The 25,189-nt window shown below is 41.6% G+C and overlaps 2 protein-coding genes across 2 annotated transcripts; both read right to left on the bottom strand.

Annotated features, from left to right (window-relative positions):
* Positions 1-598: 598 nt before the first annotated feature.
* Positions 599-15,411, bottom strand: hsf4 (heat shock transcription factor 4). The gene is given in 13 exon segments (XM_086208503.1): positions 599-1,049; positions 1,715-1,805; positions 3,447-3,512; positions 3,690-3,807; positions 3,964-4,194; positions 4,342-4,460; positions 7,374-7,473; positions 8,211-8,278; positions 9,841-9,916; positions 11,832-11,956; positions 12,214-12,341; positions 12,484-12,592; positions 15,280-15,411. Coding segments are annotated over 12 exon segments (1,332 nt in total). The 3' UTR covers positions 599-1,049; positions 1,715-1,745.
* Positions 15,412-16,740: 1,329 nt separating this feature from the next.
* Positions 16,741-23,845, bottom strand: LOC147258580 (cytochrome P450 2F2-like). The gene is made up of 11 exons (XM_086208502.1): positions 23,586-23,845; positions 22,290-22,452; positions 21,214-21,366; positions 20,900-21,060; positions 19,856-19,924; positions 19,598-19,702; positions 19,007-19,145; positions 18,828-18,913; positions 18,610-18,711; positions 18,321-18,462; positions 16,741-18,218 (listed from the first exon to the last, which is right to left on the bottom strand). Exons 1-11 carry the CDS (start codon positions 23,742-23,744, stop codon positions 18,031-18,033), a joined length of 1,467 nt encoding a protein of 488 aa, XP_086064628.1. The 5' UTR covers positions 23,745-23,845; the 3' UTR covers positions 16,741-18,030.
* Positions 23,846-25,189: the final 1,344 nt, after the last annotated feature.

Genomic DNA, 25,189 nt, shown 5'->3' with positions numbered 1-25,189 from the left:
TTCTTTTGAAAGACCGGCGAGACTGAAAGGCAGCACCTCATTGTTTGATCTGGTTTGGTTAAACCCTGCCATTACAGCCAGAGTCTCTTTTTTTTTTTTTGACGCGCAGGTGTGGAATATTGGCCATTTACAAACAAAAAATAAATGATCGATCGTCATGACTGTATGTAAGTAGTGATACAGATTGTGCAAAAATGCATTGTTGTTTTTTCTTTTTTTGTTTTTTTTTGTTTTTTTTGGGGTTTTTTTGTTTTTGTTTTTGTCAAATGAGAAGTCTCTTTTAATATATCCTTAAAACCTCACATTTAAATGGACAGAAGAGAAGAAAGTCTCTGGCTACATGTCAGGCAGGCTGTGCAAAGATACATGAGAGGGTGTTGAAGTGTGTCAAACCTCCTATCAAGTCCCACTTGAAAACAAAATGTTTCTCAGTAGATTTTTCGAGTGGCTTGAATCCGTACTTCTGTTTGAGGAAACTTTCATTTATCCAAGCACATTTAAAATCAGTTCAAATGTGTTTCTGAGGAGCTGGTAAATGTCCTACAGCCTTACACAGACTGGAAAAAAAAATAAAAAATCACATAACTCGTATTGTATGCTACATTGCCCCCCAAGATGTGTTTTGTTTTTTTTCACAGCGACAATTTTGCCAAGGTTTGCTTTTCAGAACAAGTACATTATTATATGTTTTAAAGAATAAGATAAAAAGAATAAAATAAAGAATAAAATGATAAAAATATTCAACTTTATACATGTGAAATAGATTTTTGTATGGGAAGGAAAAAGTCACTTCCACAAGCAGGAACTCCCTCTCACACACAGACTAAAGTGCTGGAGCCAAGAATGCACCGTCTGCATCCAGCTGGCTTAATATCGGAGTCTTGATGAAAGAAAAATCCACATTATTCTGTACAGGCTTTTTCATTACTGCATTCTGTAGGTATGTGGAAGAAAGAAAGGAAAGGAAAGTCACGTGTAATAAACAGCCTGGCAGGGCCGTGGGATCAAACGCATGCAGAGTGGAATGAGGGATCGGAAGCTCCTGTGGCCTGAGGAGACAAGGATGGCATCGTTGGTTTTGACTCAGTGTACTTCATTTTGGAATACTCATTAGTAAATGTGTATAAAACCACTGCTGAAAATAGTCCCAATCAAATAAACAATGAATAATTCAGCAAAAAAAAAAAAAAAAAAGTTGTCAAAAACTGCAATTCCTTTACAGTTTAGATAATAGAGTGGCATGTTTTTTTTTATTTTAAAGTGGATCAATCTAACTATGCTAGAGTTTTCCAAAAGGTTAGCTTGCATCCCGCATTACTCCTGGCCGTCATTTGGTTCAAAATCAATGTGATTTGGAAATTTGTTTTTGAATTTTGAATTCCTGATTTAAATTTTATTCTATATCATAAAATGTGTCAGTCAAAAGCCTGTTCTTGAATTTCTTGTTGTTTGTGTTAAAAATGTTGGTTGCTAGCAGGTGGCAAAGCGAGACGACACACGTATGTGTGACGTGACGAACTGTCTCAACCTTCAGCAAGAACAAACGGTCCTGAGATTACAGACGTGTTTAGGACTTACTTTGGAAGTATTTACATGAACCAAAACAAAACCACCACTCTTAGCCTTGTGGCATGATAGCACTGTGGGATTAGCTTATGCTCCTGCCGTTTGACTGCTCATCACTTCACAAATATATGAGTCTGGACATGTTTACCTTCCACTGCTAAGTCCACAGCACAGATCAATCACTGTTCCTCGCAGGCAGAGGCTGGAAAAGCCTCAGCTTCCTGGTTCTGGAACATGTACTGTTAAGAAACACACACACACACACACACACACACACACACACACACATACACACTATTATTAGTAATGCTGTTGTGAATGTTAAATAGCACATATTAATACAAGTTTGTATAGTGACAGAAAGCATGCTTTCAATGATGCGATTTTTTTTTATTAACTCACATCATTTGCATATCAAGAAAGTTGATATACAAGTTAAAGTAAGAAAGTTTTGGTTTCATGAGTGATTGCATATTGGAAATGTCATGTGGTTCCTTGAAATTTCATCCGGTTGTCTTGCAACCTCACAGCGGGAAGTTAAAGGCCTGTTACACAGCATAAGAATATGAGTTACGTGATCTATCAAGTCTCACTGCATTTTTGCAGCCCAGAGCAAGTCCTGTGCAAGTCACGAGCTGGTCTCAAGAAGTAACCGAGTCCCTAACAAGTCCTTTGCTGTGGTTAAATTCACACCATTCAAGTCATGTCCCTGCAGTACACACTCAGACATGGAATTTCTGGATTAAACCAGTAACTAAGCAGCCACTCTATCTCAACTCCTGAGAAATGTCACCCCATTCAAACCAGTCATGTGACCAGTCATGTGACTCCCCCAGTTTGTTTATTTCTATACACTGACGACAAACTGGTGAGCAAGTCAATGTCACGATAAAGACGTATCAAGCACTGAAACATGGCGGTGCCGTGGATGGAAAACACGCTTGTTGCTAATACCAAAGGTGTTTGCCACCAATTCCTGGAAAAGGAAAAGCTAAAGTTCCCCTTAATGAGACGAGAGCGCAGCTGTGTCTCCACACGTGATCAGTCAGTGAGTCATGATGGAAGGAGGGAGGCCACGGCTGACCTGACTGTCACTGCATTATACAAGGACCTGAAATCAGTTTATGAAGTCTTGTTTGGAGAAGAGCAGTGTGAAGCTTTTTGTGAAGGAGGTTTCAAGAGTGACAAATAAATAGCCTGAAAACCTATTTACAGTACACAATGTAGTGAGACATGAACAGCCTCCATGGCTTCTCGATGTCAAGTGGCTAGAAAACTGGCCATGAATTACATGGAGATTTTTTTTTTTTCATGTTAGCACAACAGTTTAGCAATGGACTCGCTGACAATGGAACTACAGATGTTTTATTGAATTAATTCTATACTTTAGTTTACTTTGCAGCAGTTGATACAATTATAACTTGTCTTGCCGGATGGTGCCGCTCTCTTAGCCACAGTGAAGGTTTGGAGCATCTGATAATTCTGAAAAGTCCAGTGTGTATGTTCAGGGTCAGTGTGCAGTGTTTAACTGAGCCAGATTACAACGAATCATATACATATATACAATTAATCAAACATATATATATATATAGACACACACACACACACACACACACACACACACACACACACTCACACAGATTTAGCTTTCAGTCACAAGTTCGCTTCTCCAACAGTATAATTCTAAATTATAAACAGCTAATGCTAATATAGTATAGGTTATGAGCAGTATTTTAACTTGGGAAGTTAACAAAGCATTCGAGCTGAAGGTCTGCCGTCACAGCGCCCAGTGGGTGAGGGTCATGCACCCCAGTGGGTGAGGGTCATGCACCCCAGTGGGTGAGGGTCACACACCACCCGCACACAACTGTCACACTTACTGATTTGAGGTTGGACTCCATCTCTGTGAAGTTCCACTCAGTCAGAGGCAGGCTTAAACTGAAGGGCTGAAGCAGAAACAGGGGAACAACGTCTGGGTTAGAGCAAGAATGTGGTCGATCAATCAGTCAATGTCTAGGCTGAAGGAAATACTACTACCAGTTTCAAATTTCAGTGTGTGTGTGTGTGTGTGTGTGTGTGTGTGTGTGTGTGTGTGTGTGTGTGTGTGTGTGTGTGGTACTCACATCCATAACAGCACTCGTCCCAGCTTCCACAGTACTCTGCTGATGACTCCTCAGGAGAAGCTGCTGCAGCTCTTCCAGGCTCATATCCACATTTTCCACTGCATCTGAAACCTCCACTCTACTCACACACACACACACACACACACACACACACACACACACACACACACACACACACACACACACACACACACAGACAGACTATGATGTAACAGCTGACCATAGATGGATCACCTGCTCGCTCATAATTTCATACATCAGGGTAAGCTCCTACCTGTCCAGGGCTGGTCTCTTACTCCTCCTCTCCACCATTGAGGCCGTTGAGCCCCTCCCCTCCAGAACAGACTGGACCATAGCAACTGGGAGGACGGGAGGTTCTGAGGAGCACACTTCACAGGAAGAGGTCAATGCTACGGTGTCTCCCCCCCCAACACTGCTTCCTTTCCCTCCTCCTCTCACCCCTGGACTCACAGGCTCCTCTTTGATGAGCATCAGGCACTTCTCCCTGTTAGGAGACGCCAGAGTCAAAGATGCAGCTAACAAACCTCCCCCACATGTCACTGTCAGTAAGATGGAACCTTCAGAGTCTAGAGTGAGTGAAAAAACAACCTCCTCTGCCACATTTCAGCCTACTTTTATTGACAGTACTCACCTGGTCTCATCGGGCTGCATCTGGAGAGCCATGCTGGCTTGGGACATGTCAGTAACATCCGATATGATTGGTCCTCCTGTCAGCCCACTGGTGGAGCAAGAGGCAGCATCACTGGATGGCTGAGGAGGAAGAGGAGAAGACGGCGATGACCCGGGTCTATACTGACTCTCTTCTTGATATTCTATATATTTATCCATTCATCCCTTATTCGTGCAGGAAGGTCTCGCTCAGACATCTCTCCTGCCAGGAGGAGGCACAAAATCTAAAGATAAAATATTTTTTGTGGCAGAATAAGAGAAGGAGTGAAAGATGGCAAACTTACAGGCTGCACCGTTTTTATCGTCATTTTTATTTTTCCATACCATGTTATAGATCACATAAATGTATAATTCTATTAAAACAGCGCATAACCAGAAACCAAAACCAAAGTCAAGCTGCTTCAGTGGAAGCTGGCTGTACTTTATTTTGTTTTTCCAGTTTTGGTTTAGTGTTTCAGACCACACAACCCCCTGTCACACTGACTGCTCCCCCGCAGAGTAACAGCTTTACGGCTGAAGTAGCTAACAGGCTTGCCTTAGCCAAAGCTAAACGTAGCTCGCTTGTCTCACGTTTGAAGCAACAGCAGCTTGGTAATTCAGTTCAATATAGTGCATAACTGAATGAGGCAGAAGCTTTCCCAATAGACGAAACCGCTTAAAAAATTAAGCAGCTGCTGCTGAATGACAGCATCTTCTGTCTCAGTGGTGTGGTGCAGTCTATTTAAGGTAACTACATGGTCACATAACATTAATGTGAGACAAACGCACTTTGTCTCCCTGAAACACACAGACGAGTAGTGTCAGCCTAAGAAGTTCAAAAAAAAAAGCTGCAGAAAGCTTTTCCTTCATCATGTAAGTATATCTTTAGACAACCATCATAACAGATTAAAGTGATAATTCACCACCACCACCACCCCCCCCCCCCCGAAAAAAACCCCCGCAGAAAGAGCAAGCCATGTATATTTAGCCTGAAGCTTAAGGTGGCTCAAGGCTAACAGCGGCAAAACTGCCCAAAAAACACGTTACATGCTACAAAGTCAAGTCAAGCAAGTAAAGGACAACCTCTTTGATTTGAGCTATAAACAAACCAACTACCAAACTACTGGTTCTGGGCAACCGCGGACACGAGTAGTTCAACTGAACGCACTAGCAGGTTGTGCTCAACTGTGATGGAGCCCTGATTCTGAGGGGTGAGAGTTTATTTGGTCAAATCAAAGTATATTTGTTACTAAGCATTCTGCCAGACGAAGAGGACAGCGAATATACTGGATGCTGCTTGAGTGAAGTTTTGCGGCTGCTAGCCATAAGTCATAGTTAGCGTTCAGCTAAATATACTTGGCTTGCTCTTCCTGGATTCTGGAATCATAAAGAAATGATGCAGGAGGTGAAAAACATCATTTTGGGTTCAAGACGCATTTTTGTGAGCACCTTACAGAGGCAAAAAAAATAAAAGCGCTTTTTGGGTTAAGTATTTCTTTAGTGACAGGATGTTTAACAATCACCCTCAATATGTTTTGAGGCAGACCCTTAAATGAAGACGTTACATTTAAGGGTCTGCCTCAAAACATATTGAGGGTGATTGTTAAACATCCTGTCACTAAAGAAATACTTAACCCAAAAACCAAAAACCCAAATGACTACACCTCAGTTATGAGGACTGTACAGCCTCTCATACACACCACGGCTTCAGCTGACCAAAGCTGTCATCAAGCTCTGCCTCCCTCTAGTGTTCATATCTGGCTGAGCACCAGGAGTTTTCATGGTGGCCTGGCTGGTTTAAAAAAATGACCCACAGGCCACAACTTGAATCAATTTAGAGGGGGAGGGTTGTGCATGCAGAGTGGCCAACAGAAAATTATAGTGTTTTTGGTACTCAGGCATAACTGGGCGGCTTGAAGATGGATGATGGGGAAAAAAGAAGAGAATAGGCCCTTGTAGTGATGAAAGATCAACATGCTAATGTACCATAATGAAACCCAAATTAAGCCAAAAGACGTAAACCATCCTTTTCAGTTGAACTGAAATCAAATTATTCATCACAGCAACAAATGCAGTCAGTCAGTTTGATTTGTTGCGTGCAATAAAGCTCATTGGAAACGCAGGACCACCTTATGAAGGCAGATCAAACGACTTCATTTATCACACGTTCTCTGATGAAGGAAGCCCTGCTGCTTCAAAACATGTCACACTTCAAAATAAACAACGGATTTTACCCCTGCAGATGAAGTTTTGTGAGTTTGTTTCAATGAGAAGGTCGTCAAGTAACCTTTATTTGAAAATGCAACAAATTTCTGCATGCGTCGGTCAAAGGTCGATATTCGCCGTGTTAACGCTTTCCAAAGTCTGCCACTGGTTGATATAAAATAATAATAACAACTAGACAGATGGTAGCAGTGCGATGCCAAAGATTTATATATCTCCTATAATCTTGTGGATATGCAATGTTTTTACTGCGTTTTAATTTGCACTTGAATAAATGTCTGGAGGTAAAGCTGCATCAGGAATGGTGTGTACTAAAACATAAATGGCTTCAAATATAAATGTTAAGAGTCAATAAATCCGAGCACTTTAAAAGAGCAGCCAATAACCACAGAGTTGATAGCTGCCAGCACCATCTGAGCTGAATGTGGAGGGTCAGCAGCTCAGTAGTTTATCACCCATTACAGTCAAATGACAGCATGTCTCTGAGAACGCCTGCGGAACGCTAATCGTCTGGTAGGAACCTCAGTTTCGGGGAGGAAGGAGTTGCGTGTTTCCGTGGTCACATGCTTACAGACGTCAAAGACTTCGAGGCATCTTTTTTTCTCAACTTTTGTCAGGTGTTCTTGTTCACTACAGAGCATAATTTAGCTCTGAATTTAGTTTTACAGGCAGGAATGTTTTCCTGACACCTTCTGTTACGCAGATTTTGTTATAGGTTAAATTAATGTTTAATGGGTAAAAAAACAAAACAACTCATGAGTGAGGATGTGTAACAATTGAACATTTTCTCACCGACTGGATGTAAAAGGGCTCATGCATGGACTCCATTGTGTTACTATGGCTGAACTTGGAGGCAGGAGGGCTGATAGAGCCATCGTCCAACATCAAGGGCCTGGAGACATGAGGAGGACTCAGTCAGTCACACATCTGCAGTCATGGCAGCTACCACGAGAGTTATTCGACGGGTCTATTCATCTACTAAGATAAACATATTTTCCATTTTTTATGACACTTTCATTTTTCAGGGCATGTTAGCCTTTGTAAGGTCAAACAGGAAATAAAGTTTATTTTCTAGTTATGGTGTCCAAAATGTTGTAAACTACCAGGTAACCATGAGGCATGATTGCGCCTTTGCCCCACTGACCCTGAAACACACATTTCTTTGGAACTTTTGTGATCCAGCGTGCCTTTCCTTTCTTATGTCGGGCGTTCCCACTCAGCAGCAAAGCTGAACCAGCATTTTCACACACAGGCTGTAGCAGGGTCATGCACTCTGCTCTGCCTTCACTGTGGGCGAATATGTGTGTGTGTGTGTGTGTGTGTGTGTGTGTGTGTGTGTGTGTGTGTGTGTGTGTGTGTGTGTGTGTGTGTGTGACTGACTGATTCAGCACTTGTCTCCATTCACAGAGCTTGTTGAGTTAGATTGTTCAGTTTGTCAGCTGAGCCAGCCCTTCCCTCTGCCCCGCTGTGGCCCTGTTTGTCTCACTTTTGTTGATAGCTCCCCTGCGTGTGTGTATTTGTGTGTGTGTATGTGTGTGTGTGTGTGTGTGTGTGTGTATGCGTGTGTGTGTGTGTGTGTGTGTGTGTATGAGGGTGTTCACTTGTGTACGTGCGTGTGCATGTACTCACAGTTTTCTCTTCAGGCTCACAGTGCTGGGTGTATTGGACTGCATCTGGCTGAACAGAAACTGAATCAGCTGGCAATGAAAGAAAATAGCACAGCATGAATCAGCAACCTCTTCACGCACGCACACACACACACACACACACACACACACACGTGCCCACATGCACACAATTCTTCCCTCTAATTTGTCAGGAATTGTCAATAGAATCAATGTTTCCGATCTCTTTTGGAAGCTTTTCATCTGCTGCAAACGTTGAACCGATGAGAGCACTGGATCATATTGAACACAATGGTTTTTGAAGTTGAACAGCTTAGCACATGAGAACAACAGTGACCTTTTTGTGTGTCATGAAAATGGCATAATGGACCTATTTCAAAAATAAAAACTCCATGAATGACACCTGAAGTGGAAATTATCTGAAATTTCTCACAATTGCAGTTCTCTGGCAGTTTGGATCAGTTGTAGAACTTAGTGAAGTTGTAAAAAAGTATTACTGCACCAGGAGGTTACCAGACCGTTTCTCGTTTGCTTGCCAGTCACAGATTGATTGCTGTTTCTTCTTTAAACCTCTTTCCGTCTGTTTATCTGTCAGCAGGATTATGCAAAAACTATGAGGCGGTGGGGTGTTTGAGAATGAAGCAAGGAAGTGCCCTTCAGTTTAAGGGCAGATTAGTCATATCGCCACCTACTGGCACCAGGAAGCACGCTTTTTACACATTGATGTACTCGTTCATGTGGGTTGACCAGATCCAGCTCGGATTTGGATTTTTGTTACCGTTTCCGTGGCGAGGTGGCCAATTTGACATATGGACCATAGAACAGGAAATTGTACTAACTGGACTTACATGATCAGCTCTTTAGTGGTTAGAAAAGTAAGCATGACGTGACAAATATCATTTGAATGACAATTGAAACTGTTATGTCTTCACGTGATGAGCAGCGTTCGAATTTATGTTAGTGTGTGTTGTCTAGCACTGCCAACACAGGAAGTGACATTAGCCTGCCGCACGAGTCTGCTCCATCATGCGTAATACACATATTACCAGGTATCACCTTCCCTCAAGACTAGAACGGTCACACCGTGGGAGGAGGGGGGAGTGGGGGTCCGCTCATGGCCACTTCAATAAGAGCCTGAGAAAAGTTGCCCTGACCGGAGGTAAGCTCTCTCTGTCTGTGCTCTCCAGTTTAATTTAATCTCGTTTTAGTCTTGTAATAAATGGCCCAGTTTGCCTTTCTGTTTCTCTTTAATCAAGTTTGAATTGCCTTTGGTTTTATCTCATTAGTTGTAGAAAACTGTAATTATTTGAGTCCGGCTGTTGTTTTGGTGCTTTGAGAATTATTCATTTTAGTCTTTTAGCTGTCAAAATCTGAAAAAGGTTGTCAGCGAAAAATTTTGGCTTGATTTTGCTCAGTGAAATTAACACCGCTGCTACTTGTATTGTTATTACTGACCATGTGTCTGGTTCTGGTCAAATTCACGAAGGGCTTTAGTTCGAGCACGCAGACACAGAAGAGCACATTAGACATGGACTCAACACTCACTCGCCCGTAGGCTCCAACTAGAGTTTATGAAGCTTTAGAGCAGAAAGAGCAAGAGGAGCAACTTTAAATGTGTGCATTGTGACACTGACCTTGTTCATGACTTTCTGCTGCTGTGTGTGGTTCTGTCTCAGTGACACCACTTCTCTCCACAGAACCTCATTCTGCCTGCGAACAGGGAGGACGAGAAAAAAAAATGATGGGAAGGTCAGGAGGAGAGGAGAACCAAAAACATCCTGCGTAGAACAATTTGACACGTTTTAAATGGTTTCATTTCCACCTGGTCAAATTGAAATGAGTACGGTGCCTCGATGTGGTCATGAGTCACAGCGTCAACAAGTGGAGTTCTCCAGCAAAAGAGCGTGCATTCAGCTCTTTAGCTGAATAGAAGACTCTTTTATTTTTCATCGTTATTTTGAGTGCCTCACAGTTTGATGGCACTTTGGTTTGGTGTAAAATAATACTGTGCTCCGAGAGCAGAGTGACACAGTGGGGCGCGCTGGTCAGTGTTTGAAGATTGTCTTACACACTTTCTGAGAGGTACATGAACGGATGAACTTTTGGAGAAATCGGAAGACAACAAAAAACAAACAAAACAAAGAAAAAACTATTATTGGCAGTAAATGAAAACACATCAGCCGGAGCTCAGTAGCACTGCAGAACCAAAACACAAACAGGATATCTTTGCTTTGTGCGCCCAGTCTCCACATGATTATGAGCATTTATGTCGTATAATGTTAATCAGTGGTTTTGAACATTCAGTAATAGAGTTGAGTTGGAGTTTAAATCATTAAAAAGGGATGCAAGGTGTATCAATTGATCCTGAATGACATATACTGCTCCTAATACTGATAATAATAACAACAACAATAACAGTAACAAGAATAGTTTTGTCTTCTGTGTTCACAAGAACGGAATCTTAAAATCATTCCCAAAAATCGGATATTGCTCGTAATTCTTAAAACTGCTCAAAAGAGTAAAAGCATACATGTTATATGATATTCTAAGAGAATTCCCCACTGATTTTAAACTGAATTTCCCCTTTTGTAATATTTAGTTTGTTTTCAAATTTCTTATATATATATATATATGTATATATATATATATATATATATATATATATATATATATATATATATATATTTCCTATATTGGGTCAAATAAGATAATTTGGAAATAACTTTGAAGACAGTCGTCTCTTTTCTTATACGTATAATGTCAGTCTTTGTTTAGGTCAAAAAAACTTGGGCTTTATTCAAGTGTCACATGTCCTCCTTTCTTAGAGCACCGTAACAGTTGCTAACGGTCCGTGTGCGTGTATGTGTGTGTTTGTGTGTGGTTGCGTGTGTGAGCGTGCGTGTGTGTATGTGTGCGCGCATGAGTGTGTGTTAGTCAGGTGAGCAGGTGAACATTCTCTCCTCTCATTAGCACACAATACTGAGCACAAAGCAGCTCCGCCACACAATGAACACACAGCAGCCATTTCAGCAACAATAACCTCTAGAGAAAAACTCACTGGCTGATTTGTTCCAACACAGCCAGAGGAGGAACAGACAGACAATTGACTGTACTTGGCATTCTTTAGCCATGCTGATTTTATTTATTCAGCTGGAGTCTTTGTCAGCCTTCACATGTGATACTGATGGACAGTTTAACTGAACAAAAATGTACCTGGTCACCTCCAAGTTCTAACTGATGAATTGACGGCAAAGACAGAGACTGTAGCAAACTGTAGCAACATACTTGAAGACTGCTCACCATGTGTTCCAACATTATCCAAAATAATTCAGGTTTTAAACCCTAATTTGATCTTCAGCCCGTGAGACTGCATGGCCTGAATGCTCACCTTGTCTTGTTTCATACCTTTAACTTCTCGAGGGGTTAAATAGCTTTCTCACTGCTACCTTGGTAGCAATTGGGTGTAAAGAAATTGAACCTGCTAAAACGTAAAATTAACAACAAAACAAACAAGATTTCCAAGCATGCTGCAAACTGAAACCATCCCCATGCTGTTATCAGTTACCCAGGCAGGTAAATCACAGCTGCACCCACAGACACACAAGCACGAAACATCTCCACTCACTGTTTCATGTCCTGCATCTGACACTCCATGTTGTCCTGTTGTGTTCTGAGGAGCTGGACTTCATACAGCAGCTTACTGAGGTCCTCCTGGCGCACCTTGGTCTCCTCGCTCTTCACGATTGATACCTGAACACACATTGATGGACAGTTTCAGGTACAGCACATGCATCTCTGACCCACTGACCCCTGGAGTAGGATTATAAGCTTTGACAGGGCCTGTTAGGAGAAGTGATGACTGAGAGAAATGTAAACCCAAAATGTAGTGTGGTCAAGGTATCCTTTGTCTTTGAGATACTGTGCATGCATGCATTTCTTTTTGATATGTGTGTGTGTGTGTGTGTGTGTGTGTGTGTGTGTGTGTGTGTGTGTGTGTGTGTGTGTACCTTTCTCTTGATGTGTTCCAGCATATGTTCATGTCCCTGAAGGAAGTACAGATGTTGGAACTCGGTATCATCTCTCTCTGGTTTCACCAGTCCACTTTGCTCAATATTCACCACCTTTCGGAAACCATCTGGACACAGACAATAGAAAAGTCATGACATCGGAATATAGAGAAGAGAAGAGAAGAGAAGAGAAGAGAAGAGAAGAGAAGAGAAGAGAAGAGAAGAGAAGAGAAGAGAAGAGAAGAGAAGAGAAGAGAAGAGAAGACTCACACATGTTGAGCTGTCGAACGAAGCTTGCCATATTATTGTGTTTGAAGTACTTTGGCAGAACTTCCTTGGCAAAGCGTCCCTGGTCAAACACATGGAAACTAGTCCCAGTCTGAAATAGAGAGCATGGTGAGGGAGGAAGAATTAGCTAACAGCATGCCTGAAGAATGATGAGATCTCAGACTGTAAACACAACCAGAATTTTTGGCTCGAACACTTGATCATAGATAATGCTGAACAGACTTCATTTTTAATAATTTTGCCCCTTTTAAGAGGTCCTCTGCAGCTATTTGATTTGTTAATCTCATTATATGAGGGCCAAATAAAGAATGACCAAAAAAATACTGCTTTTATTCCCTTTAAAATGCTGCAAGAAACAAAGTTGCTGGCGTCTGTCGCAGTGTTGAATGTCCTGTTCCCTTGTCTTAAAGGCAAATGGGATTTTTGATTAGGGTTTGAGAATATAAAACAATAACATGGTTCACACGAGATTAAGATATTTTACGTTCCATTCTATGACATGAAATACATCTGAAAATACTTTACTTATGAATATTAAAGCTGCCATGTGGTTAAAAATGTGGTTGCTAACAGGCACAGCTAAATGGCCCACAGATGTTGTGGAGAGCATTAAACATCCTGCTGAAGTGCGAAGCTTCATGCGGTGATGTGGATGCTCTGCGCCTGTGAGGTTTACTTTAACTTATTCATAGCACAACGTCAGCCTTTCATTTACATTTGAATAATCATAAAAGTGCTTTTCATTCTTGAAGATTAGCTTGCTGAACAGAATGTGTAAATCTCAGAAACTTTTCTGTAGTCATTTGTGATGCTAATGATGCTAACTTCCTGATCTCATCCCCGTGACAAGTGGCTCTGGGAAGAGATGAAAGTACAGGATCCATTGACTCATGTCTCACATTTTCTTTTCCCACATCACACTGGTTCTGTTTGGGTCTAAAAACTGCACTAGGCATGATATCTAATCGGAGCAACTGCTAACAGGCATCGCATCAATAAAGTTTAGACTATTGTAATAAAATAACACAGCTACTTAGCTGGGCAGTCACGAGCTGACTAATAATGTCACAATGCAACAGCTGATGCTGCACAGTCTAACTATAGATGTCATGGGTTGGGACAACATCTGTCTGTGTCTCAGTGAAGGAGTGGAGAACAGCTGTGCGCTCGTCACTGCGGCCTCATCTTTGTGTCACGCTGACACTCACAATCACTGTAAACACAAAGCCCAACAACGTATGCTCTCCTTTTTTTGTCTGAGTCACAGTGCTATTGACATTCATTTAGAATATGATGTGAAAATATTACAAGGTTTGAAAAGGGGAGATCATCCACACCGGAGATGCAACTGTGGCACCAAATTACCTCATTAAAGTTTTCACGGTCATGGCTGGTTAATGGTTTGCAAAATGCCACCAATAAATGGTTCATTAATCAGTAATACACCAACTATTTGTAATGCCTGTTGAATCCTACTAGGGGTGAAACGGTGAATCTGTAGGACCTTTATCTTCCACAGAATGCGTTAGATAATGGGGCGATATAAATGTTTACAACCAGATTTTGATCTGAACCACATTAAACTGCTCCAAAAAGGGAAAAAAAAAAAAGTTTTCCCTCACATTTTCAAGCTCTGATCCAAATTAATAATCAGATTAACCCCAAATAACAGGGCCCTTGATGTGTGGGATTGGGATGCTTTAAACCAGAATAATTAAGATTATCAATATCTCAGCAGAAAGGTGGATTCAATGTGGATTTCTGAGATAATATGTAATAAAACTTGAAAAAATTGGTCAAGTCTTGCCACTTTTATATCATGTGACTCTATTTGGGCGTATTCTACTCTTGATTTAGGTAAAGTAGCCAAAGCGTAAGCCAGACTACACAGTAAGCCTTTCATTACACAAATACATTTATTTTGTATCAAAAAAGAAGCATTTAGCCTGTTGATTAGTCACAAATAGGTGACTCGAGCTCACAAATATACAATTTTTCTCTCCTGCGTCACTTCTTTGTAACTCCACAGCGCAGAATCATCCATGTATAATTTAGCTTGAAGCTAATGGCAGCTAGCAGCGAACAACAACACAACTGTCCAAAAATGTCAGATTACAAACTCTCAAGGATTTGTCTTCTTTATCCAGCTACATGCTTCATTATCCACAAACATTTGATTTGAGTCAAACATGAACAAATAACACCACTTGCATCGCAGGGCAAGTTGGTAACACTGAGCTATAGTTATATAGTTATAGAGTTATAGTTATAGTTATAGTTTGTTAATTTTTGGCTAAAGTCAAAGTGATTGTCATGTTATTGAGCATAAAGCTGGACAAAGAAGATATGTATTATACTGGACGAAATGCTTCACAGTTTATAAACCGGCATTTTTGGACCGATGTGCTGGTGACAGCAGTTGCAGGCCATGGGGGGCCAGTAGCTTCAAGATAAGTACGTAGCGGGCTCCTACTACATTTTGGATTCACAAATCAGCGATGCAGGAGGAAGCTGTTTTTGAGAGAATTTATTATAAAAGACAAAAACAAAACAAACCCTTTAATTATCACTTCAGGTTTATATGGTTAAAAAAAAACTTTGGGTGCAAAATGGACCATATATTTGTTTGTTTAATGTTCGTTTAGTTGTGTAATGTTTGATTCTCAGAGATTTTTTTTTTAAATACTGTAGTTAAAAAAAGGCACAGAGGGATGATCAAAAACGCTCTCATTCTTATCATTTAAAGCCCAATTTTCAGAGTTTCAACTGCACTGGGACTCACTGCGCTCTCCAGCAGATGAGATGGTTGGTGTCTGGATCCTCCACCAGGGTCCACAGCTTGGTGAGGAAGGCTGGAACGTTGCTGGTGTAGCTGCCATCTACACCCATGGCACCTGGAGACTCCTGCATACTGACCCCTGTCCACTGCTGCCAAGACCGTCCACAACAGGACACTGAATGTGTGTGTGAGCGTGTGTGTGTGTGTGTGTGTGTGTGTGTGTGTGTGTGTGTGTGTGTGTGTGTGTGCGCGTGTGTGTGTGTGTGTTGACTCCCAGATTAGTCCATGTTTGAGAAACTCCACTTGTGCTGGTCCGTTACTGATAATCCCAAGTTTGTCTGAGTCTCTTTGATTCCATTTCAGTCAAACTGTTGTCGTCTTTTCTGATTTATAGAATCCTCCTGCTGTTTGTATTTGTGGTTCTTTCCGTTTCTTTTTCCTCTTCTGCACTCGTCTCTCACTCCACTCCTCTCATCTTTGTCATCCAACTGAATGTCATCCCAGAAGGCCCATGTCAGCACACACACACACACACACACACACACACACACACACACACACACACACACACACACACACACACACACACACCATTCAAGGCCAGGCACCCCACCCCACTCACTCACTCACACACACACACACACACACACACACACACACACACACACACACACACTCATCCCCTGGCCTCCCGCGGACAATCAAGAGACCACCCAGTAAAACAATACAGCATCCACACAAAAGCTTCAATAATACACCAGTGTCCAGCCATCCAAAGGCTGCTGCTTAAACTGGACAGTGTATGGATCAGAGTGACTGTGTGCCAGGTGACAGACTCAGTATCATGATACCTGATGCCTTCATGGTGGTCAGTGACATCACCCCAGCATGTTCAAGGTTTTAGTGAACTGATGCCGCAACAAACAGCGATATCATTAGAACACAAGATTTCCCGATTGGTAAGTAAAGTAGACACATTGTGTTGGAAGTCAGTGTCCCCTAAAGTGTGGTCTAGGGTCCCCTGGTGGGTTATTAAGGCACTGCACGTGGGCTATATAAAAAAAAAACAACAGCTCCATGGTCACGTTTGTACTGAATGTTTGAAATCACTGTGAAAGAATTCTGATTATATTCACTGGCCAGCCTGAAAAAATAGGACATCCAATCTAAAACAATCCGAGATGGATTAAATGAGAAAGAAAATCTTTTCAAGTTCAGCGGTGTAGTCTACTCTCCCTCATGGCCTCAAGCTCATCAAATAGTTTTCAAAGCAGCTCTACTCAGAATTTAGATATGCGCTCATTAGTTTAACCTTTTTATCTCCAAACATGGTTGTTATTTCAACTCTCTCTCACACCGTGATTAAAATCCCACTTTATTTGAATTACAGCGTTTCTATGGAACTGTAGAAAGCAGAAACAACCATCGTTCATGTTCGGTGTCAGCTTGGAAATACAGTTATGTAAAGATAAAATGCATGCACCAATAAAATGCTCCTTTTAACCACAGAGATTACATTTGGTGTCAGGATATTCTGAGATGTTTAAAAAGCACAAAGTTATATTCAGAACAGTGTCACATGCTAGTTAAGAATAGATTCCAGTCTTTTTTGAAGCCATCGTCAACATCTTAAAGCTGCAGATGTCACCCCTCTATTCAATATTATTATATTTATAAGCTTTTAGTTCAAATATATGACATAACATGACAAGATGCTGTTGAAATTTATTGGTTTATTTATGAAGCTAAAAATGCACATTATTAAAATAACATGACATTATATGTTTGATGTTAAAACAACAAATTAAAAAAAATAAACTGGCTGTCAAAGAACGTCACGGAACACATCATCGTACAGCAATTACTGTATTTCTCTCACAGGCCGTGGAAATGCCTGAAACGTGCATTCTGTCCAATGGCCAGCAGGAGGCGACTGCAGTCAACTGTAAAGAAGTTCATGAGACAATGACCCACTCACTCACTCAATTTATAGCCTCTGTAAGCATTTTGCTAATACATTAATAGTTTCGAGTGCTAGTTTCACATTTCATGATACATTTTCATCATTGCATGACACCGACTTTATAGAATAAAATGTGAGGAAGGTTACGGTTTGGGACAGAGGCATGTATATCAGTATTGAAAAAACAAGAAAACAAAAAAAGTCAAGGTGGTGTTGTGCCAAAATGCCAAACTCCAGGCTTCAAAACTGTGGCTCTGTCTACTTGCTCTCTCCTTTCTATGTCTCTCAATCCCGGTGGTCAAGTGCAGCAACCTTGGAATCATTTTTGCCGCGGTGCATCTTTCAGACCCCGTTCTCGTTCAAAACTCTCGAACCATGTTTTCATGACACCCAGCTGGATTTGCATTCTTTCTATACCCTTAAAGAAATACTCCAGTATTTGTCAACCCGAGCGCAGTTTACTTGCGGTTTGGGTCGAGACGATCGATAGGGAGGAATATAATTGAAATCCTCTCAGTATTGAATGACAACGCTATGAACAGCTGCAATATAATCATGCAGGGCAACCGTCCATGGCAAAGTCGGTCCTCTGTGTCGTAATTGTCAGTGCCTGTTGATAAGTCGGAGGGTCTGAGGATTACGTTGTCCCTCTGTGTAGGCGTCCTGTAATTCATACCTCTATATGTGTTGGACACACTTTGACATGCACTCTTATATATTCACATCCTACAGGTTTGAAGAACAATGCCACTCGTGATGATTTCCGATGTGTGTCTGCAGAACACCTTTACTGCTGCGTTCTGAGTTGGATCTTCATTTGATAAGGTTTGGGAGTAAGAGTGACCCCGAAGACCGGGCTGTAGTCCGGCTCTCCTGCATCCTCAGGCCAGATGAATTTAAATTTCCTCAGCAGAGTGACCGTGATGAGGAAGAGCTCCATACGGGCCAGACCCTCACCAAGACACATCCTAGGACCTGAGAGAAGGAGAGAGAGAAAGAGAGAGAGAGAGCGATGTGAGACAACAGCCGTGTCTGAAGCGCTGTAGATGTGAAGCATCTTTTTTTTTGCTCTCATACCTGCAGAGAAAGGCATGAAAGCCTCTGGTTTAACAAACTCTCCCTTGTCATTGAGGAAGTTTTCAGGGTTGAATTCATGAGGGGATTTCCACTGTCCCTCCTCATGCAGCACGGAGGTCAGATTAGGGATGATCATTGTACCCTGAGGAGAAGGATTTCATTACTGACAGTACCATTTCTGAGAGTCAGTAGCTGAAATTGAAAGATAAAGTCCATTTCTGTCATTTATTCCCTTCACTACATTGCTGTTTTGTTGAACCTTATCCCTGTAACACCAGTTGCTCCTTACCCTGGGAATAGAAAATCCCATAAGCTCCGTGTCTTTTGTCGTACAGTGGAAGACGCTCAGAGGCACAGTGTTGGCGACCCTTTGCACTTCGTGGATCACAGCCTGTATTAAGAGAGATTTTCAATTACAGAATCACTGACTTGCAACAGCAGAAAGAGTAAACCAGCAATCAGAGGTTTAGCTACAGCTGACCGCTATCATCAATCCTGCTGATTTACCTGCATGTATGGCATGTCATGTCTGTCTTCAAAAGTGACATGATCCTTCCCCTCCAACACCTTGTCTATCTCCTGCTGGCAACGCTCTGGGAAGGCAATGACACAGTGAGGAATTGACTAGCAGAAGGTACGAAGCAATGCTGTCGGTATTCTAGCGGTTTTTACGCATGGGGAAATACCTTGTATGTGTGGGTGGGTCATTAAATAAAGGAAACCAGTCAGTAGGGTGTTGGAGGTGGTGTCAGTCCCAGCGAAGTGAAGATCTAGAGAGTACATCTTGAGTTGTTTCTCTGTAAACGTAGAACCATCATCACCCCTCTGGAGAAAACAAGCAAACAAGAAATGAAATGATATTTTCACACACACACACACACACACACACACACACACACACACACACACACACACACACACACATATCCTTGTACTTATGTCTTTGTGAGGACTTTCATTGATATAATGCATTCCCTAGCCCCTCACCCTAACCCTAACCATCTCAACTGACTGCCTGACCTTGACCTTGACCCTAAACTTCACCTGAACCTGATTCTAACCTCAACCCTAAAACCAAGTCTTGACCTTCAAACGGCCCTTTGAAGATGTGAGGACCTGCTAAAATGTCCTCACTTTCCAAAAATGTCCTCACTTTGTTGGTGAAATACGAATTCTAGTCCTTAATATGTAGCAAGTACAAGAACACACACACACACACACACACACACACACACACACACACACACACACACACACACACACACACACACACAAACCTTTTCCATTTCATCCAGATAGCAGTCAACAAAGTCTCGTGGCTCTCCAGAGATTCTCGTTTCCTTGTGATCAGTAACCCAGCGTGTTGCAATTTTCTGGCACTTCTACAAAACCCAAGGAAACATTCAGAGTTTATTAATTCAAAGGTCATCGTATGAGATGTTCTCGACATTCTCAATGTTCAATCTTGGATTTAAGATGTCTAATTTTTAATGAATAACAAATACAATAAATCTCCTGACCCTATATTAACTTACCTCAACATTCTTAAAAGCCTTGGTGAAGGGTAGCGGCAGTTTACGAATCATGGGAAAGGAGTCGTACAGCTGTAAAGTTAAAGTAAGACAAATCATTGCTTGGAATCCAGTAGGGGTGGGAGACTTTTCTTGTTCATCTCCCTCCTGTGGAAATATCTGATCACCCAAAGGGTGTCACTGACAAATACACTAAATCAAGGGACCACTGAAGAGCTGTGAGTGGCAACCAAGACCTCAACTCTTCAGCTACATGATTCTTCTGAGCTGTGTTCTGAGCTGTGTTCTGAGCTGTGTTCTGAGCTGTGTTCTGAGCTGTGTTCTGAGCTGTGCTAGCGGAGTGGCAGGGGTGGTATTGTTGGCTTATGTGTAAACAACATGAGTGCTTCAGTCAAAGTCCTGGGCCAATGTTTCTCCACAACAAGCAGAAGTTGCACAGCCAAAATTTCACTTGAGCTTAACGACTGAGTACTTGATTTAAAAAAAAAATCCCCCCAAAATTACATTTAAAAAAATAAATTATCAATACGTTGCTGCTTTGTTTGTCGCAATGAATTTGCAGAACCGTGTAGCTCTCTGAATCCACCTACTAGAAGTGAATCAAGTGCAGGGGCTAAGAAAACCTTCATAAAAATATGGTGGAATCAAAAATACAATATTTGTAGTGCAGTGGACTGCAAGTCAAACATTTCCAAAGAAACAAATAATAACAGATACTAAAAAAAATGCTTTTTTTTTTTTTTTTTTTTACTTTGTTACTGTCCACCACTCAAATTCAGGGCATTTTTTGAAGACATTCAAGGAAGAAGATGCAGGAGATACCAAATGATGCACACGTTCATGATTACCTCTGGATGAAGTGTAATTAACTCAAATCCACATCAGCCTTTGCTGTACTATTTCTTCAGTACTTATTAACAAGCTGCATACTAACACGGCGTACATGGTAACAATTAGACCAGCAATGGAAAACCAGAATCAGTGTAAATATCACAGAGCTGCTGGTGCATCTGCAGACTTTTATCTTGTTATTTTATAAAAACTCACCATCGCCCAGGGTCCATTTGCTAACTTGGCATTCTCAGTGAAGCACTCAACAATCACTTTGATGAAGTCATTATCATAGCTGTAACGCTTCCCAAAGAGAACTTGGCAGATGATGTTGGAGGATGCGTTGTGAAACATAAGCTGAGGACTGAAGGTTGTGCCTGGTAAAGACATAACAACAACATTACAGAAACAATAGAGCAATGCACACGCACACACGCGTACGCACGCGTAACACACACACACACACACACACACACACACACACACACACACACACGCACACTGTATTTGGCGACCCATGTTTGACATACCAATGCTCTCTTCGAGGGTTTTCATGACGTATTGTAATTCTCCCAGAATCCTGTCCTCCATGGACTGTTTCCCCAGGCCAAAGTTTCTCAAAGTCATCAGTGCAAAGCGTCGATGTTCCCTCCAACTAGAGCCGTAATCTGCCAGAATCACTCCTACGAGGAGAACACACTGGGAGTCTAACACAGTTTCCTCACGCAAGATTCCAGAGCTCACACACACGAATACATGAGCTTCCCTCCACAATACTTTCATGAATTTTGACTTGTGTTTTCGGATATGTGCACTTCATATGCACTAGCTTTATTTTATAATACATTAAATGTAATCAGAGTACATAAAAATTAAAACAGGCTGTAAAAACACAAGGTCACATCAAGTCTGTTACAGTGGGCCCTCGACCGTGATAGCTAAGGGCACAAAACTGTTCGAAAACATCACAACATTTAAAGAGAGGAGCCTGCTACAAAGGTGCAGGACAGGAGCTGATGTTATTTTCACTATTTCCCAGCATGCTGTGACACGTGTCCTGCAAACAGCGCGTGTAAACCCCCCTCTTGTGTAGATGTTACGGTGATAAAACCTTCCACAACACTATGATGGCTGAACTCTTTTTATTTCATTAGCAGCTTTATAGGCTGAAAGAAACGCAGAGGAACACAATAAATGACGCTCCGCTGATGATTTAAATACTGACACAAAAAGACATACAGACTGATGAACCTAATTTACTCCTCGTATGCAGTCAGCTTTTATTTGACTGTGTTCATGGCAATTTGCCATCAGCTTTAAATGCATGCTATGTTTGTGAAGGAGACTCCAAAGGTACCATGACATTACATTTATGAAAATGCATGCTTGTTGAACAGGTGCTGTGATGAATTATGCATTATTTTTTGTAAGAGGCAAGACTGCACCACACCTTAAATCAACAAACGACGTATTTGAGACTCGAAACTTAATCCATTGTGTACCAAGAAAACAATCATAAAAATAAAATGGGGGGGGGGGGGGTATCCCTATTCTGGAACCTAATGTGACCTCTTCTTCTCTCTCTGACTGCTCATGAATGTCTTACCTTTTCTGTCGGTGGTGTCATTGACATAAAGGTCTTGGGGTCGTCCAGCAAAATCCGTTGCCTTGGTAACCAAAGCCTCCTTCAGGGCCTGAAGTCCGCTGATGACAACAGCTGGTCTTTTCCCCAGGTAGAGACTGTAGACATTTCCATATTGCTTCCTCAGCTGAGACAAACAAGACAGCTTGTCATATATCACACCTCAATATTATGTTTAAACTAGAAGGGCACGTTGTCATGAGCATTTCTCTACCCAAGCCAGGGTCAATGCATCTGGGCCAAAGTTTAACTGATACTCCCTCGTATCCCCAGATGGCAAGAGAAGTGAATAAAACAACAGACACGGGGGAAAATATAACCTCTGTGGTGGAGTTAACTAGAATTACTGCATAACCACCAAAACAGCATCCAGAGTCAAGGTGAATTAATGGGCTATCAGTGTGTCTCCTCAGTCCCAAAGTTATGAAATAAGGGCCAGAAAAGGGTTTTCAAATAATATTTTGATTTTGAAGCAAATCTGACCTTTGACCTTCTAAAAAAAAGCCACCATTTTAACCCTTAGTTACAGTCTATGAATTCTGTATCTATGGCCAAAAAATGTGTTTGGTGTGTTGACACTTCCATGAGCAACATTAAATTGGATGTTGTCTGCCTGAGACATCGTATTTTCATGAATGGGCAGGACAGACAGACATGAGTGTCGTGGTGGCATGAAAAAGAGCAAAACAACAACAAGACAAGAACAACAACTTTTTCCTATAATTTGTGTTATGAAGGCATGCAGGTAGCTGCTGTACGGAATTTTTTCAAGGACACTGAGGACCCAAGCCTAGACTCTCTACCATCCATGATTTGAAAACACATGATTCGCAGTTTTGAGCCTCAAAGAGCCCAGCCTGTACGGGAGATACCAGCTGTGTTTAGCCAAAGTGCACACAGGCTGTCAACTCTGTGCAGAAATGTTACACAATGGCATGAAAGCATGACATGAGTAACCCAAGCCCTTCAACGGTTCCATCGCACCATAAGATGTCCTGCATTCTGAGGGAGAGGACAAAAGCCCCTTTGGGTGCAGAGTGACTTGACATTATTACCTCTGGGTTTCAAAACCAATCATCAGTTAAAAAAAATAAAAAAAAAATCAAAGTGAAATGACATAGTAACTTTTCTTGGAAATATTACACAATTACAGTCAACAAAAGAGGAATGACGGTCAGAAGAATTTCTTTTCTTTTTTTTCTTTTTTTTTTTGGCGAACAACTAATAGTGTGACAGCTAAATATTTAAGTCTTTTCCAACCTGCTCAAAGTCATCTAGGGGGTTCTTCAGGCTCAAGCACAGAATATTCCCAAGGAACGGCAGGGGAGTAGGTCCCGGTGGGAAACTCTTGGGCCTCCGGAATATGGATTGAACACAGATGAATAAAAGGCAGAGTGCTAGGAAGACAAAGGCCAACATAGTGGAATGGACTGACCTGAACGGGAGAGACTTACTTACTCCGTTTCAGAGGGGCTGATCAGTGCTTAGCTCTTTCCATCCTGATCGTGTACTTTGCTTCCAAAGGGACCAAAGGTCACACAGATTAAGAGTGACACATTCTAATGGGGCGTGCTATCTGAGTTCCTGGTTGAGAAATGGGTAAACTCATCTGAGTTCACTGCAGGTTAATACAGTATGTTGGCACGATAGAGAGATTGTTTGGCAGAAGTAGAGATAGATCTGTACATTTAGACTAGCAAATGAAATGAAAGCTGTGTCTTTGAGAATCAAGTTGATTTTTTTTTTTTTTAGATTTGTTTGCAGCTTTAAAAGGCATGTTGAAATCAGGTCAGCAGTCATGAGTAGGAATATATAATGATAATAAAAATATCCATCCATCCATTTTCTACTGTTAATCCTATTAAAGGTAAAGGGGGGGGGGGCTGGAGTCTATCCCAGCAGCCTTCAGGTGAGAGGTGGGGTTCACCCTGGACAGGTCACCAGTCCATCACAGGGCCAACACATAGAGACAGACAACCATTCACACTCACAGTCACACCTACAGTCAATTTAGAGTATCAATCAGCCTCGTCCTCTCTTGATGTCTTTGGACTGTGGGAGGAAGCTGGAGTACCAGAGAGAACCCACACAGGAACAGGGAGAACATGCAGACTCACACAGAAAGATCCCGTGTTTGAGCAGGGGCTCGAACCTGGAACCTTCTTGCTGTGAGGCGACAGTGCTGACCACTGCACCACCGTGCTGCCAGTAATGAAATAAATTCAACAAAACCAACTCAAACTGACAAACCTCACAAGAAGTTGAAACCTGCTCTCCTCTCTCACTGCAGATGAGAGTTGAATTGTTAGGGTATAACTATATATCATTGTGTATCTGTCCTTTATTTCTTTTTTAAATTTTTTATTTCTTTTTTTATTTTTAGCAGTATTAAGTTTCTGTGGTTCCCATGAGGACTAGGTTCCTGGTAAGCTTAGTTTGTACCAGAGAGGGTCCCCAGTAGGTAACAAAAACAGGTATTCACACAAACATTTTAATCATTGTTTCAGTTACTTGTGGTCAAACTTTAATTGTTGTGGATGATGAATATGTGTTTATGAGGGCAAGGAATGACTAGTCCTGGTCTTTGGACTGGTACTGGGACTGGCACTGGTGCTGAACTTGGGGCAAACCTGAGTGTTACAGTTCGTGTTTCAGTATAATTGTTCACGTTGATGTAAAACAAGCTGCAATATTGCAGCCCTCTGGTACCTTCTCAGCTGATCCAGAAACATTTTCCAGTTCTGTTTCATCCCCAATCCAACTAACTCTTAATATGTGACGCTGGGATGAACAGAAACTGACACTATAAGGAAAGGAAAGGAAAAATACACAAAATTCGCAAGTTCTGTATTTACAATAGTACT

This window comes from Aulostomus chinensis, chromosome 7, assembly GCF_037954235.1.
Source record: "Aulostomus chinensis isolate RoL2024-O1b breed Wild chromosome 7, RoL_Achi_v1.0, whole genome shotgun sequence".
Classification (NCBI taxonomy): domain Eukaryota; kingdom Metazoa; phylum Chordata; class Actinopteri; order Syngnathiformes; family Aulostomidae; genus Aulostomus; species Aulostomus chinensis.
The sequence above is the reverse complement of the archived record's forward strand: the minus strand, read 5'-3'. Positions and strand labels throughout refer to the sequence as shown.